At 42.4% G+C, this 13,820-nt stretch overlaps 1 protein-coding gene across 5 annotated transcripts in view; it reads left to right on the top strand.

Annotated features, from left to right (window-relative positions):
• ASAP1 (ArfGAP with SH3 domain, ankyrin repeat and PH domain 1) overlaps positions 1 to 13,820 on the top strand; it is a 340,245-nt gene that overhangs the window by 245,941 nt on the left and 80,484 nt on the right. For all 5 annotated transcript variants that reach the window (XM_026495401.4, XM_026495402.4, XM_057307952.1 and 2 more), the window contains 3 exons: positions 456 to 541; positions 9,729 to 9,804; positions 10,982 to 11,068. In XM_026495401.4, coding sequence (XP_026351186.1) covers positions 456 to 541; positions 9,729 to 9,804; positions 10,982 to 11,068 — 249 coding nt within the window. The remainder of the gene's footprint in view (positions 1 to 455; positions 542 to 9,728; positions 9,805 to 10,981; positions 11,069 to 13,820) is intronic.

Below are 13,820 nucleotides of genomic sequence, written 5' to 3'. Positions count from 1 at the left end.
TTTCTTTCATGTTTTTTTTATTTTATTCTTGAGTACCAAAAATTCTTTCCAAAAGTTTTGCTATCTGATGGCATATGCCTCAAGAGAATGCTATTTTACTTGTTTTCTGCAAAGAACAGTCGACCGTCTTCCAAGTTTTGACCATGTGAACTCTCAGTTTGAGATCCACTGCACCAGGGGGAAATCATCAGTTATTCTAGAATGTTTTGCTATGTTTGATTTCTGCTTGTCTTGTAAACTAATCTTGAGCATTTATAAAACACTAACACTCTAATCATTTCGTTTGTACACTTGTGACTGCCAAATCAGCATTTCCCAAATTAAACTCACGCTGTCTGAAGGCAACCAAGGTTCAGTAACTTGTGCGGATTCATGATTGGTGTTCTGCCACCCAGACCCGTGACTGGAAACCCTGTCTGCAATGAGCAACATACAATTTTGTTTTATTTCCACAGTATCTCATTAAAGTTAATGAAATCAAGACCAAAAAGGGTGTGGATCTGCTGCAGAATCTTATAAAGTATTATCATGCACAGTGCAAGTAAGTAGAATATTGTGACCGTGATTATTAGCCCAAGTAAGACCCCCTTCGCTTCTTTGGTTTTCTTAATTGCTTCTTTCTTTGTGGTTTTCATTCGGTCACTATATATAGTGTGGTATTAGAAGCTTCCAGAGCCACATGATAAGAAATGGTATTATCATCCATCCTCATTGTTTTCTGTAAATCAGGAACTCAAATTAGTGCAAGTATTTGGCTACTCAAAAATGCTGTCTTATAAATCCCAACAGTGGCCTTGACAGTCGGTGAAGCTCTCGTTACAGATACATGTGTCCCTGTCACTGCAGAGGCCTTCTAAGTGACTCCCACGCCCTCTTCCCTTACTTGGCATTTTACCCGTTATCGGGTCATTTGTACCACGTATACCTACTTGGGATTTTTTTCTTTGTCATCTAAATTAGGTGAAATTAAATACTTGGGGTGCTAAGAATACTTTGCCTTTATACTTCGATTCTTGTGTAATTGGTGATACATCCGCTGTTTATATACCAGCACCAGATTTGCTTATTAACGTTGCATTTGTATCATGCTTGAGATTCTGTGGCATTACATTTGCTTATTTACTTCCTGTTTACTTACTGTTTTAGCTTTCATGGGTTTTCTGGTAGAGTTTTTACGTGAAAACGTGCCCATTTTTAATGTTCTATCTAAGAAGATCTTTGTATTCAACTGAGACATTTAAGGAGGTCAGCATTAATATTGTGGGACACACAGAAGGGCACGAGTCAGACAGAAAGATGAGTTCAGACCCTGGCTCTGCAGCCAGGTTACTCTGAGATCTCCATCAGGTTCCTCTCTAAACCCCAGTACCCTCATCTGTCAAGTGGAGTTAAGGTTGGTAGAGGTGAGAATTAAATGAGATAATGCATATGGAGCCTAGGCCTGTGCCTGCTACATTGTATGTATTTGCAGCTCTGAGGATTCCCACTGGCACTGGAATCATTCATTCATAAATGTATTGTACAGAATTGTTTCAGGAGAAGCTTTTAATGATCAAATTGTTATTTACATAGATCTGATTTGTTAACTTTTTCCTTCTTTTCAAAGTAAATTCTACCTTGTATGAATGTGTTTCACATATAAAAAATAATACATTGAAGTGGAAACAGTTGCACGTTTATAAGATAAAGTTTGCCTGTGAAAACCTCATACTGAAGACCTGGTCTAACCTTTGGCTTCATAGCTTAGTGGGGCACATAGGAAACTTTGATAGGTGTCATGGTGGTCCCTAATTTTAGTTTCGGGTGGAATTTTTCATCTTTCATCATTTCAGTTTTCCTAGAAACGTGTCATTGCTTGGAAACCTCTACAGAAATAAGTGAACCACTGTCTTCTCCGTTACAACACTTTGGCAGCAAATCTGATTTTACCTGATTTTAGAAATCTCTCTCTGTCTCTCTCTTTGTCTCTCTTTTTAAAGTAAGCTCTACGCCCAATGTGGGGCTCAGACTCCCAACCCTGAGACCAAGAGTTGCATGCTCTACCAACTGAGCCAGCCAGGCGCCCCTAGAAATCTTCTGATCTCCTGTTCCCTTAACCTGTAGAGAAGGGTTTAACCTCCACAAACTTGAGTTTTCCAAAATGTAAGATGCTTTATAAGCTATACAGATCTTAACCTTTGTTTCTGAAGGTGAAAAGAAGAGCAACTCTGACCTTGATAGCTAATGCCTCCTCCCTTCATTCTTTCATTTCCTGCTTTTTCACTTTCCAGAAACGTTTATCCATCTCCTGACAAAGGCCAGGTACTTTGTAGGCTCTGGGGTAGGAAGATGAGACAAGATTCTGCCCCCAGAAGCTAATTCTCTGGTACAGGAAGTAAGTTGGGTCAGAAGTCATCACAGTGGGCCTAGGAAGTAACTGCTAAGATGGGCATCAGAAGGAGAGACTTTCATCCAGGGGGAGTGAGGAGGGCTCCTTGAAGGGGTGGCGGCAGTCGGGATTAGACTTGGGGGATAGATAGCATCTGGCCATTGGAATCTGGTAGAAGAGTCTCCCCAGGGAACAGAGAGATCAGCAGAAGGAAACCTTACACTGTAAAAGCCTGGGGAGGGGTATTGACAAACATGGTTATGATGGGGTTCTGCCCCATGGTTGAACCTCAGGAATTCCCGCACAGCAAGAAACCGGGGTGGTGGTCTTCCAGGGAGACTCATTCTTTCCTACTTCAGGCAATCCCTTAAAAACCCTTAATAGACTGTAAAGCGTCTCTACCTAATTCAGAAAGAGGCGGGGGACAGCGCCTGGGTGTCTCAGTTGGTGAAATGTCTGCCTTCAGCTCAGGTCATGATCCCAGGGTCCTGGGATCGAGTCCCACAGTGGGCTCCCTGCTCAGCAGGAAGTCTGCTTCTCCCCCTCCCACTGCTGCTCCCCCTTCCTGTTCTCTCTTTCTTTCTTTCTTCCTCTCTCTCTCTCTCTCTCTCTCTGTCAAATTAATTAATTAATTCTTTAAAAAGAGAGAGATTTCGTATCCTAGGTACTTACTCCAGTTCCCCAAATGATTTTCAGTACACAGTCAGGGGGCGCCCAAGAGTAAGTTTGCTCCAGCAACACCGTGTGTAGTCCCAGCACCTCCGCGGAGATACAGCTGCGACAGTGGAGCAATACAGGGAGCAGAAAACGAGAGCTTTGGACTTTCTGTTATCCTTTCCAGCTCACCCACACCAGCTGCTCGTCACTCTCAGACTTGAACATTTTGGGGAACGTGCTGCTTTCAGAACAAACATAATATCTACTGCTCAGCCACTCCTTTTACCACCTAGCAAGTGTCATTATGATCTGCAGGATCAAGAACGCTTACAAACGTTACTATATTATAATAATAGCTAACATTTATCAAGTGCAATCAGGAAATTGTAGCTCCGGAAGCATGAGTAACTTGCCCAAAGGCACACTCACTCATTCAGTACATGCTAAATAAACGTGTCAAAGTGGACAAAGCAAAAGAAACCAAAGGGGAAAAAATAGGTAAACTGGACTTCAAAATTTAAAAAGGTTCTGTGAGTGAAAGGACGTTATTAAGAAAGTGAAGACAACCCACAGAATGGGAGGAAAATACTTGCAAATCATGAGGGTCTGGTATCCAGAATATATAAAGAACTCCTGCAACTCAACAACAAAAAGATAATCCAGTTTAAAAGTGGGGAAAGAATTTGAATAGCCACTTCTCCGGAGAAGATACACAGCAGCCAAAAGCACAAGAAAAAGCCTCAATGTCATTAGTCATTGAGGAAAATACAAATCCAGACCACGATGAGATACCACTTTGCCCCCAGTAGGATGGCAGAATTTAAAAAAAACAACAGCAACAACAAAATGGAAACTAGGTCTTGGTGAGAATGTAGAGAAATTGGAACCTGGAATACACTGCTGAGAGAAATGTAAATTGGTACAACTACTTTGGAAGACTTCTTGGCAGTTCTTCAAAAAGTTAAGCCTAGAATTACGTGGCCTTGCAATCCCACCCCTAGGTATATACCCAAGAGGATTAAAAACAAGTATTTAAACAAAAATGTGTTCATACATATTTGTAGCCTCATTATTCACAATAGCCAAAGTGTAGAAACACCCAGATATCCATCAACTGATGAACAGACAAACAAAATACAGTATCACAGTGCAATGGAGTACTTTTGGGCCATAGGACTGCTGACTGCCCCATGAGCTGGCCCCTAGTGCTTGGAGGCTCCTCCCTCCCTCCCCTGTCCTTGGAATGTGGGTTCTGCTGGCCTTTCCCACTCCCAGAGGCTGCCCCAAGGACACAGCCTTGAGGTGGTGATGTGGCGTTGAGAACACCTACACGGTGTGTACATGACCAAGTACAGCTGGGGCCTCTATAAACCTTGGAGATTTGGAGAGCAGGTGCAGGGATCCAGTCCTATAGCTGCCACCCAAGACAACGCTCACCTGTCCGCTCCCTTTGCTGTTATGAAAACTGCCACCTGCCAACCCGGAGTGGCCTGCCACTTTCTCAGGTCTCTTCTGCCCTCCCTGTACAGGGGCCAGTTTCAGATCACAGCCAGGAAGCTCCCAGGAGGGTTACAAACCCACATACATGCTACAACACGGATGAACATGTAAAACATGGTTCTAAGTAAAAGAAGCCTGATGCGGAAGGCCCCATATTGTATGATTCCGTTTCAATGAAGCGTCCAAAAAGACAAGGCCACTGAGGCAGAAAGCAGAGTATTGTTTGCTAGGGCAAGGGAGGAACTGGGAACCATTGCTAAGAGGAGGAGGCTTTCTTCTTGGGGTGACGGCCGTGTTCTGGAATTAGGTAGTGGGGACAGTTCCATCACACCGTGAATATATTAAACACCACTGAATTGTACACTTTGTGAAATGGCGAAGTTTACATGACATGAATTTTATCTTAATTTTTTTTTAATGCAGAAAACAGCAACCAAACAAAAACAAAGATCCATGCCCTCATAGAACTTATATGTAAGAGATGACAGAACCAAGTCTTACACCCTGGTCTCTGGAACTCCAGAGTGCATGCTCTTAATATGTCAGAAGTCTGACTTTGGTAAGCCTGGATTTGGGCCTGGGCACCTCTATTTTTAAGAATCTCTGTATATGAGCCCAGCATATCGCTGTCAGCTAGCTCTTCGACCTGAACTGTTGAGACGGATTTGCGGTTAATTAGTACTTACACTAATTAGCTGTTTAAGTTTCTTAACTCCCACAAGACACATGTAGAATATATCTAGGAGAAAATGTGACCATGGCTAGCTGGACATCAGGACCTGAAGCTTGGAAGTAAGCTTTCGGGAGGGGTTGGTGGTTGATGTGTGAAGAAATCACTTCATTTTTTAAAATTTGTTTTATAATTTGATGTGTTTTAAAGAACCATACTCTCTCTGATACTACAGGGCATCCTAACTTCTTTTTTGAAAATAATAATATGCTTCCTGAGTATTTCAGCCTTTGGCCAAATAACACCTCTTTCTAAGCGGAGCAGACTATGTGATTGGGGTAGCAGGAAGATACTGTTGTCTCTCTTTCTTTGAAATTAAATTAAAAGCAGAGAGAACATAGTATCTCCCTTCCCCATCATTGTTTGGCTGGAATAAGAGGTGAAGTACGTAGCAACTTTCTCAGGTTAGAGAAGACTCGGCCTCACTCTGAGGAGGGTGAGTTCTGCCTGATGGACGGGTGACCGTTCACGCTCAGGAGCCTGCCCTCTGCAGCTGTGGGTGTGTTGCAGCCCGTCGAGATAAACGGGAGTGTCCTTCTGCCTATCAGTTGGCAGCTTACATTTTTCTGGCACTCTGGGTCATTAAAGTATGGTCATATTTCTTCCAAGCTGCTTATTTAAAAAGCAAAGCCAATGCAGCTGTGTCTCTAAGGTCAGAGAAATAATGAGGCTCATTTTGCTGGCCTGTGGCCATCATGTATTGAACTGCTTCTCTGTGCCTGGCATTTTAAGAACATTATTGCAGTGCTCACAAGAACTCTCCAGGGTACATGGGATCATCTCCGTTTCCTGCATGAGGACACGGAGGTGCAGGGATTCAGAGATGATGCTGTTACTCAGCAGGAGAGCCAGGATTTGGACCCAGCTCAGCCTGATGTGTTTAACTACCTGTGCTCCAGAGCTGGGAATCTTACACTCAAATCCCAACTCTGCACTTAATGACTAGATGACCCCAGTTAAACGACTTGACCCACCTGGGCCTCAGTTACCTAGTCTGGTACAGGTTAATAATAATAATTATCTATTTTGTTGGCTTCTAATGAGACTTTAAAAGGGATGTTTAATTGCGCATAATAGCAAGTGGCGCAGAGTAAATAGTTATGTGCCAGCTGTCATTATTGTTATTACTGTTAATCATCATTATTTTCCAAAGATCTCATCGTATTTCAGTAATGGACAGAGAATGTGGCCAAGGGACAAGTGGGGTGTCAGAGAGATAATGTCGCCTTCTGTGGGGAAGGCTCCCATGTTCAGGTTGAGTGACAGGTAATCAGACCTGACATTTGTGCTTCCCTTTCCAATTAGCAGAACACTTTTATCTGTAGTAGTTCATCTGTCTCTTCTGGAAGCCAGAAAACATCCACCTTTGGAGACGATCATGCTCATTTTCAGACAGGGTCAATAACCTGCCCAAGGTTATATGTTCAGTGAGAATTGGGAGCCAAAACATGATACGCTTTTGACTTCAAAGTTCATACATTTCCAGTGAACCAGAGCCAGTGAACTGGAGGAAGGAGACAGGGAACAGAGAAGCCCACTGCCCTCAGTGAAATGTTTTGGCAGGTGATGTGTGACTGTAACTGTGAGTCCTACCCACTCGTGGCTGAGACTGAACTGCTCAAGGAGGGGACAGTCAGGCATAGAGGAGACAGGTCACCAGACCAGCAGTGCAGTCAACAGCACGTTGGCTTTTGCTGACTGATGACTGTGTTACCAATGTCAAGACGGTTTTGTTCTCCCTGCAACTTGTCCTCTCTGCCTCCTGTTCTTGTTTCTCACCAAAAACCAGAAATGAGCCCTAGCGTAACTTTCCGAGAGGGGCTCAGCTCAACCTTCTCCTTCCAGACAAAATGTTGGTTCTTCTCTATAATTTTGTTTTGCCTAATGTATGAATATATGATCTGTTTTAGAAAATGAAGTTAAACAAAAAAGAAAACCTATAATCTCACTCAGAAGATTACTGGATTTATGTATATGATTTGTTTGTAAAAATTGGGTCATATTATAGATTAAAATGATTTCTCATTCTATTTTTCTTAGTCTGTGTTTGTAATGTTCTAAAGAATTCAAACGTAGGAAAAGACTTGTTGGGGTCTTTCTTCAGCCTTTGAATTGGTAGGAATTTGTCCCCATTCCAGCTTGCTTACACCTGCTGGTAAATAACTTGTCATTTTTATCAGTGCCATCTCAAACAAAAACAGTACTCTCCTTCTTCTTAAAATGTGCGTGTTGTATAACATTCCGGTGTGCTATTCAAATCTGAGTTCGCTTATCCAGTTTGCCCAGTAGAGCTTCCTGCCATGATGAAAATGGTGGTATTCTCTGCTGTCTAACACGGTACCCACTGGCCATGTGTGGCTTCTGTGGCTCGTAAGACTTTAGGAACTGAATTTTACATTAATTTTAATTAGCTGCTAGTGGCTACCCCATTGGAGAACACAAATCTAAAGCATTGTCATTTAAACTCACCTTTAAAAAAAAGATGATTAAATTTCCTTCAAGTTGAAAGTGAAAATGAAATACAGACCTATCTGCAGTGAATCTCTATCCCTCGGGGAAGGATATGATTCCTTATGTGATAAACCCACGCAGTCCAGGGAAGGAAGCTAACACGTACTGAGCGTGTCCTAACGACCCAGCGCTTTGGGGAGCGAGTTCATACGTGTTATCTCTGTTACCTGCCCCTACTGAACACAGTTAACAGGAGCAGAAGTTAAGCGACTCACTAGGGAACCACTGCTAGTAAATCCTTGAGCACAGTTAACAGGAGCAGAAGTTAAGCGACTCACTAGGGAACCACTGCTAGTAAATCCTTGAGCACAGATTCTAAGCCATAATCCTCTGACCCTAAAGCCCACTTTCCGTTGTAAGGAGTCCTGATAGCATCCCCCTTACACTTCAGACCCTTTCTCCAGAAATTATTTTAGTATCAGAGATTAGAAGTGGTTTTGCTGTGATTGACTTTGTAGCCATACTTCTGCCTCCTCAGTCGAAGCATAGTGGGGAAAGGCATTTCAGCAAGAGGGAACAGCAGATACAAAGGCCAGGGAGAACTGAAAAAAAGGTAGCATGGCTGGAGTCCAGAGTTTTTCAAAGAAGATGGTAGGAGATAAAACCAGAAAGCCGTTCAGGGGCCAGAACATGCGTTGTATTCAGTTCCGTACTGAGAAGTTTAACTTTCATCCCGATGGGCAGTGGTTAACAGCCGAACGTTAGAAGAGTTTAAATGTAGCTCTCAAGTTAAATGGTTAACCAAAAAGTCCTCCTTTCTCCCATTCCTCTGCTGAAAGACTCTCTGAAGATAGTATTTCTCTTCCTTATTTTAGTAAGGCTTCTCAGCTGAAGATGTCAACCTGAAAAAATTCTCAAACATGTGGGATTTTAGTACTCACTCTTGGGTGGGCCAGTTCTGATAAGGATGTATTGTTACTGTTGATTGTCCATGTTGAGCTAATTATATATATAGATATGGATCCTAGGATGTGCCCTAAAACTTCTTGATAGTGCTGCATTCTTGTCACTCACTGAGCATCTGTTTGGCGCTGGCCCCACTGCGATCCCGAGATGAGACAGTCCTTATCCTCAAGGACCTCATTCTTTGGTGGGGAAACAGCAGCAGATGTGGGGCAGGGTAGAGAAGCCTCCAGGAGGATAGAGAACATTACAGACGCTGAAATGAGTGGGACTCCTGGGCAGAGGGGTCAGACAGAAGATCTCTTCACTTGGTCGTCATGAGCAGGGGTGTCCGAATCCCAGTCTTGCCACTTCCTAGCTGTGTGAGCAAGTGGTATACTCACCCTGTGCCTCAGTTTATCCTCTGAAAAGGCGATGAGATTGAAGTGCTTGGGAACTCATTCGGGTTGTTGCGGGGAGTGAGTGACATAACTCGCATACGATGCAAGCATGTTTAGCTTCTGCTGCATGCTCGGTGCCTGTCGGTGCTGGTTCTCGCTCAGGGTGAAATGGCGCAGTCTGGCCGTGCACACGGCAGGATACCATCGATCCGACTTCCTGTGTCTCAAGCGTGTGCCCGGGGTTCTTTGGGGACCTGAAACATGGCTAACTTTCCTGCAGCCTTTGTTTCTAGAAAAGTCTCCTCTCTCCTTAGAGCATCTAATTCATCTTCATGATATTCCCCCAGTTATGACGTGTGTCTCTCTCTTTCAAATTCAAATACAGCACAACCAGGAGGACTGTTTCTATGAATAGACGGGTGTGCACATGAAATTGCTGTGTTGGGACTGCAGCTGTAATTTGCAGTGTCTACGTGACAGCTGCTGGCACGTGTCAGATGGTGCCCGTAATCTGTTTGTTGGTGTATATTCATAAAATACTGAAATTCGTTTATAAGTGTTTTGTGTAGCTATGTGGGTGGAGAGTAAATATATATATTAGTATTTTCAGATTTTACAGGTAATTAGGGTTCATTTCTTTTTCATACTTCTGGTAAATCTCTGATGTTCTCCATCATAGTTTCTTTCAAGATGGCTTGAAAACGGCTGATAAATTGAAACAGTACATCGAAAAACTGGCTGCTGACTTATATAATGTAAGTATTTTATAAAATGCATGCATTTTAAGTGGCTTTTGTAGATAAATATCAGTAAATTTGAAATCTGGATTAGAAGAGCTTTAAAGAAAAGCAGGGTAAGTGATCTGTCAGTATAAACCCAGTGCAGGTATGCCTTCACTTTAGCTCAGAAAGCCTTGATGGTCCAATATCCTAGAGTATGTTTTGGGGGCATAGGATGAATGGGTGTGTAACCATCCGTTCTGGATGGCTGTCCATCCACAGTCCATTAGCATCATCTGTGAGTGCCCTGCAGTCAGCACTTGTAGAAAGAATGTTTGACCTTGAAGGATATAACTTAAGACTGTCTCAGAGTAGGCATGTTTATGATTTTTTCTTTTGGTTTGGTTTGCTTGTTCTATATTTTCTCTCTTTTGTCAGATATCTAGACTTTACTTACGTAACTTTAAAAACACATAACTGTGTACTTTTTCCCGTTATCTTTTTTGTTTTTTTTAAGATTTTATTTATTTGAGAGAGAGAGCAGTACTGGGGGTGAGGGGCAGAGGGAGAGGGAGAAGCAGGCTCCTCGCTGAGCAGGGAGCCCGATGCAGGACTCCATCCCAGAACCCTGGGATCATGACCTGAGCTGAAGACAGACACCTATCTGACTGACCCACCCAGGCACCCCCCCACCCCCCGCCATTGTCTTTTAATAGTTAGCATGATTCGGGTTGTAATAAATTTCAGCTGATTAAAAAAGCAGCACCAGTGCCTTACTCTTGGGTGCCACTGTGTAAACATTCATGTATACCTTAGCCCATTGGGTTCTGGTCCTCTTTCACATTTTCTTCTGGCCCATTTAATCACATCATAGGATTCCTGCTACCGCCCTTTGAAAAACCAGAAGCAAGTGACCTAGTGTTATTTCTTAACTTTGTTTAAAATGGTCCTTCAGAGTTAATTGTCTTGCCTAGATGTATTATTTAATAAGAAGGCATGTTGTGTTAACTCACTAATTTCAAAACTTATGGTACTTTCATAAGATGAGAAAATTCTGCCTTTCATATTAAAAAAATGAGACCATGTAAAGGACTTTAATAAGGAAATCAACTATATAATTGAACTGTTTGATGACTGATATATTTGGATGAATTAAACTCTGCTCATAAATGTATAAAAGATACGTGATGAAAGTCATGTTTTTCCATCACAGATAAAACAGACCCAGGATGAAGAAAAGAAACAGCTAACCGCACTCCGAGACTTAATAAAATCCTCTCTTCAACTTGATCAGAAAGAAGTAGGTGATCTCTGTTTCCATCAGGGCTACCAGTAAAATTGAGGCGGCCTGGGATGTTGCCTTTGTGTTTTCTGATCTGCAAAATAGGTGTGTCACCAGCTTCCTGCCACCGTGGTTGTGGGGACAGACGAGATAGAAGATACAAACGTATACCTAGTGCATCTCCCCGTGTAGCAACTGTGCTTTATTTCCCTTGCCTTCCTTGTACAAAAGATTTCCTAACGCCCAAGCTCCGATTCCAGGACCCTAGGTTTGCCATTCCGGCTTTGAAGACATGCACTTCAGAAGTGCTGTGTCCTCTCAGGGTGAAGGGCACACCCATGTCCTCTTTAGGCCATCTCTGTCTTTCTGGGCAGCCAGAGGAGGGCCGATGCAGAATCTTCTAGAATCATCTAGTAGAGAGCAGGCCAGCCATACAAACCAGCAGTCCTACCCTAAGTGGTATTGGTGCCGTAAGAGATCTGCTGGGAAGGGGCACGCCTGCAGAGGGGGGACGCTGAGAGGACTCCGAGATGGAATCTGCCTGGCGCTGTCAGCAGTTGCGCCCAGCAGTGTGGGGGCCAAGAGCGCGGAAGATTGAGGGATGGGCTTTCTGAGGTGGAAACTCAGGCCTAGTTATAGATGACCTTGGATATACACAACAGGGTATGGACTTCATGCCAAGGGTAAACTAAACAATGAGCACTGTGTGTTACATAGGGGAGGGTTAAAGTGTGCCTGTTTATATTTGGAAATTATGGTGCATTAAATTTAAGTGCAGTATCTCAATGCAATATTCAATAACCACATAACAGAGCATTTTTTATATTGTCATTTCCTCATGATACCACGTCACAATGGCAAATGACTGTACATTCCGAAAATTTCTGAAAGGGTTAATGAGTCCAACACAAAAACAAGGCAGCCCTCCTCAAACGCGGAAGCCCCGCACCAGCAACCCTCACCCTTTAAAGCAACCGGGTTCTCTTTCCTAAGAAGTGAGCAGGAGAATTCTACACGCCTTTCACCCTGGGCACCTGCAGACTGGAAGTAGGCATCAGAGGCCAGGAGGGTGTGGACCCGTATTGTCCAGGGCCTCAGCCAACATCTGCACCTGTGTTTGGAGGCCTCTTTTGAAGGTGTTTATTACTGGCATACAAATCCTAGGAGAGGTGGTCCCCTAGAAGGATTTCTCCATGTAAGAGCAATAGAAGGACCCAAATGGAGGAGGGTAAGAAGTAGATTGCTGTTTAGGCAGAAAATTGCAAGGTTTTGTACTTAAACATACTTAACCACTTCCTACCTTTGCTTTGTTGCACAGTATTACCTCCTTCCTGTATATGGAAGCTTTCTTAGGGGAAAAAACAAAGCAGTCCCTTTTTGTTTTGCATAGAGACTGATGTAATCTGCTCCCAGTAGCTAAAGAACAAAGTTGCAACTAAGCCAAAGGATTGCGTACACGATAAAATGCACATGATTTGATTTAAAACCACCCCAAACTAGTAAATGGTATGTGTTCATTAGCTCCATGTCCAGAGTATTTTACAAGTAAAATTGATCTTTCACAGCACGCTTATTCCATTCCCATGCTGTTTATTATCTCTCATTGCAAACTAAGGCTAGTAGGTAATGATCTCTAATGACTCAAATAAGAAAGGAGACTGTCCACCAGAGAGTTCTTACCATAGCACTACTATTCGAGGAGAGTGTAAACTACTGTGATAAATGACCTGAGAAATTAAAAGCACCCAGCAAGTTCTTTAACCTCTTTACCCCCACCACGTTCTAACTTGACTCTTTTAAAGGAAGCTCCAAGAATTTGAGCTCTCAGTAAGATCCCCAGATTTTTGGTGGACTTGTGTTTTCTTGTCAGAATTCTTCATTGACTTCTGGCAGATGTTCTACGAAACTAATGATCTTAAGCTTTTATAATAACCTGACTTCCCAAGAGAACCGTTTGCTACATAAGTATCTTTAGAGCTGAAAATATTTTAAACAATGATACCCATAAATCTTTCCCAAAATTCCAGTGTTCTGTTTGAGTCTGTCTTAGTAGCCCGTCATAATGTAGTTTGCAAGGTGTTTGACACATTCTGTTTTGCTCATCTCTCTCTCTGCAGTATCTGACACACTGTCTGGCACCCAAAAGCTACTCAGTAAATATTTAGTAAACAAAAGGAATCCTTTGCCCACTTCATGTATCTCTTACATGAGAGATTTGCAGCTTCTATAATAGAGGTTAGTTTTAGGTTGGCTACCACAAACATTTGTAACCCCATTAAATCAATGAGTAATTGCATGCAGTTTAAAAAGATTTGATATTTTACTCCTTAGTGATGCATTTTATACGTTAGTACGGTTTTGTAAGAAGAAAGTAAGGTGATTTGTCCATACCGCTAATAGAGAATAAGGAATTGAACTAAAAAAATGACACCATAGTTTCATTCTACAGTTTACATTTCTTGGCTCGCATTATGGAGTTTCTCCAAGGTTTTATTTTAAGTTCATTGTGTAAGTTTAGTTTTATATTTTTGTCTGAATGAATTTACTTGCATTTCTCTTTTCTGAATACATGTTTAATTTTTATTATGCTATCAAAGGATTCAGAACCTATTTCATTCCTTCCGTCGTGTTTTGTTTTGCTAATTATTGTTAGTGTTAATTCTCCATGATTTATTTTTCCAAAAAGAAAACCCTCTTTTCGTTTATCTAGAGCTCCCTGCAAAGCAAGCTAAATACCCATCATTTCTCCAAGTGCAGAAGTAATTGTTTG

Source organism: Ursus arctos, unplaced genomic scaffold (genome assembly GCF_023065955.2).
Source record: "Ursus arctos isolate Adak ecotype North America unplaced genomic scaffold, UrsArc2.0 scaffold_6, whole genome shotgun sequence".
Taxonomy (NCBI): Eukaryota; Metazoa; Chordata; class Mammalia; order Carnivora; family Ursidae; genus Ursus; species Ursus arctos.
This window is presented reverse-complemented; position numbering and strand designations above follow the sequence as displayed.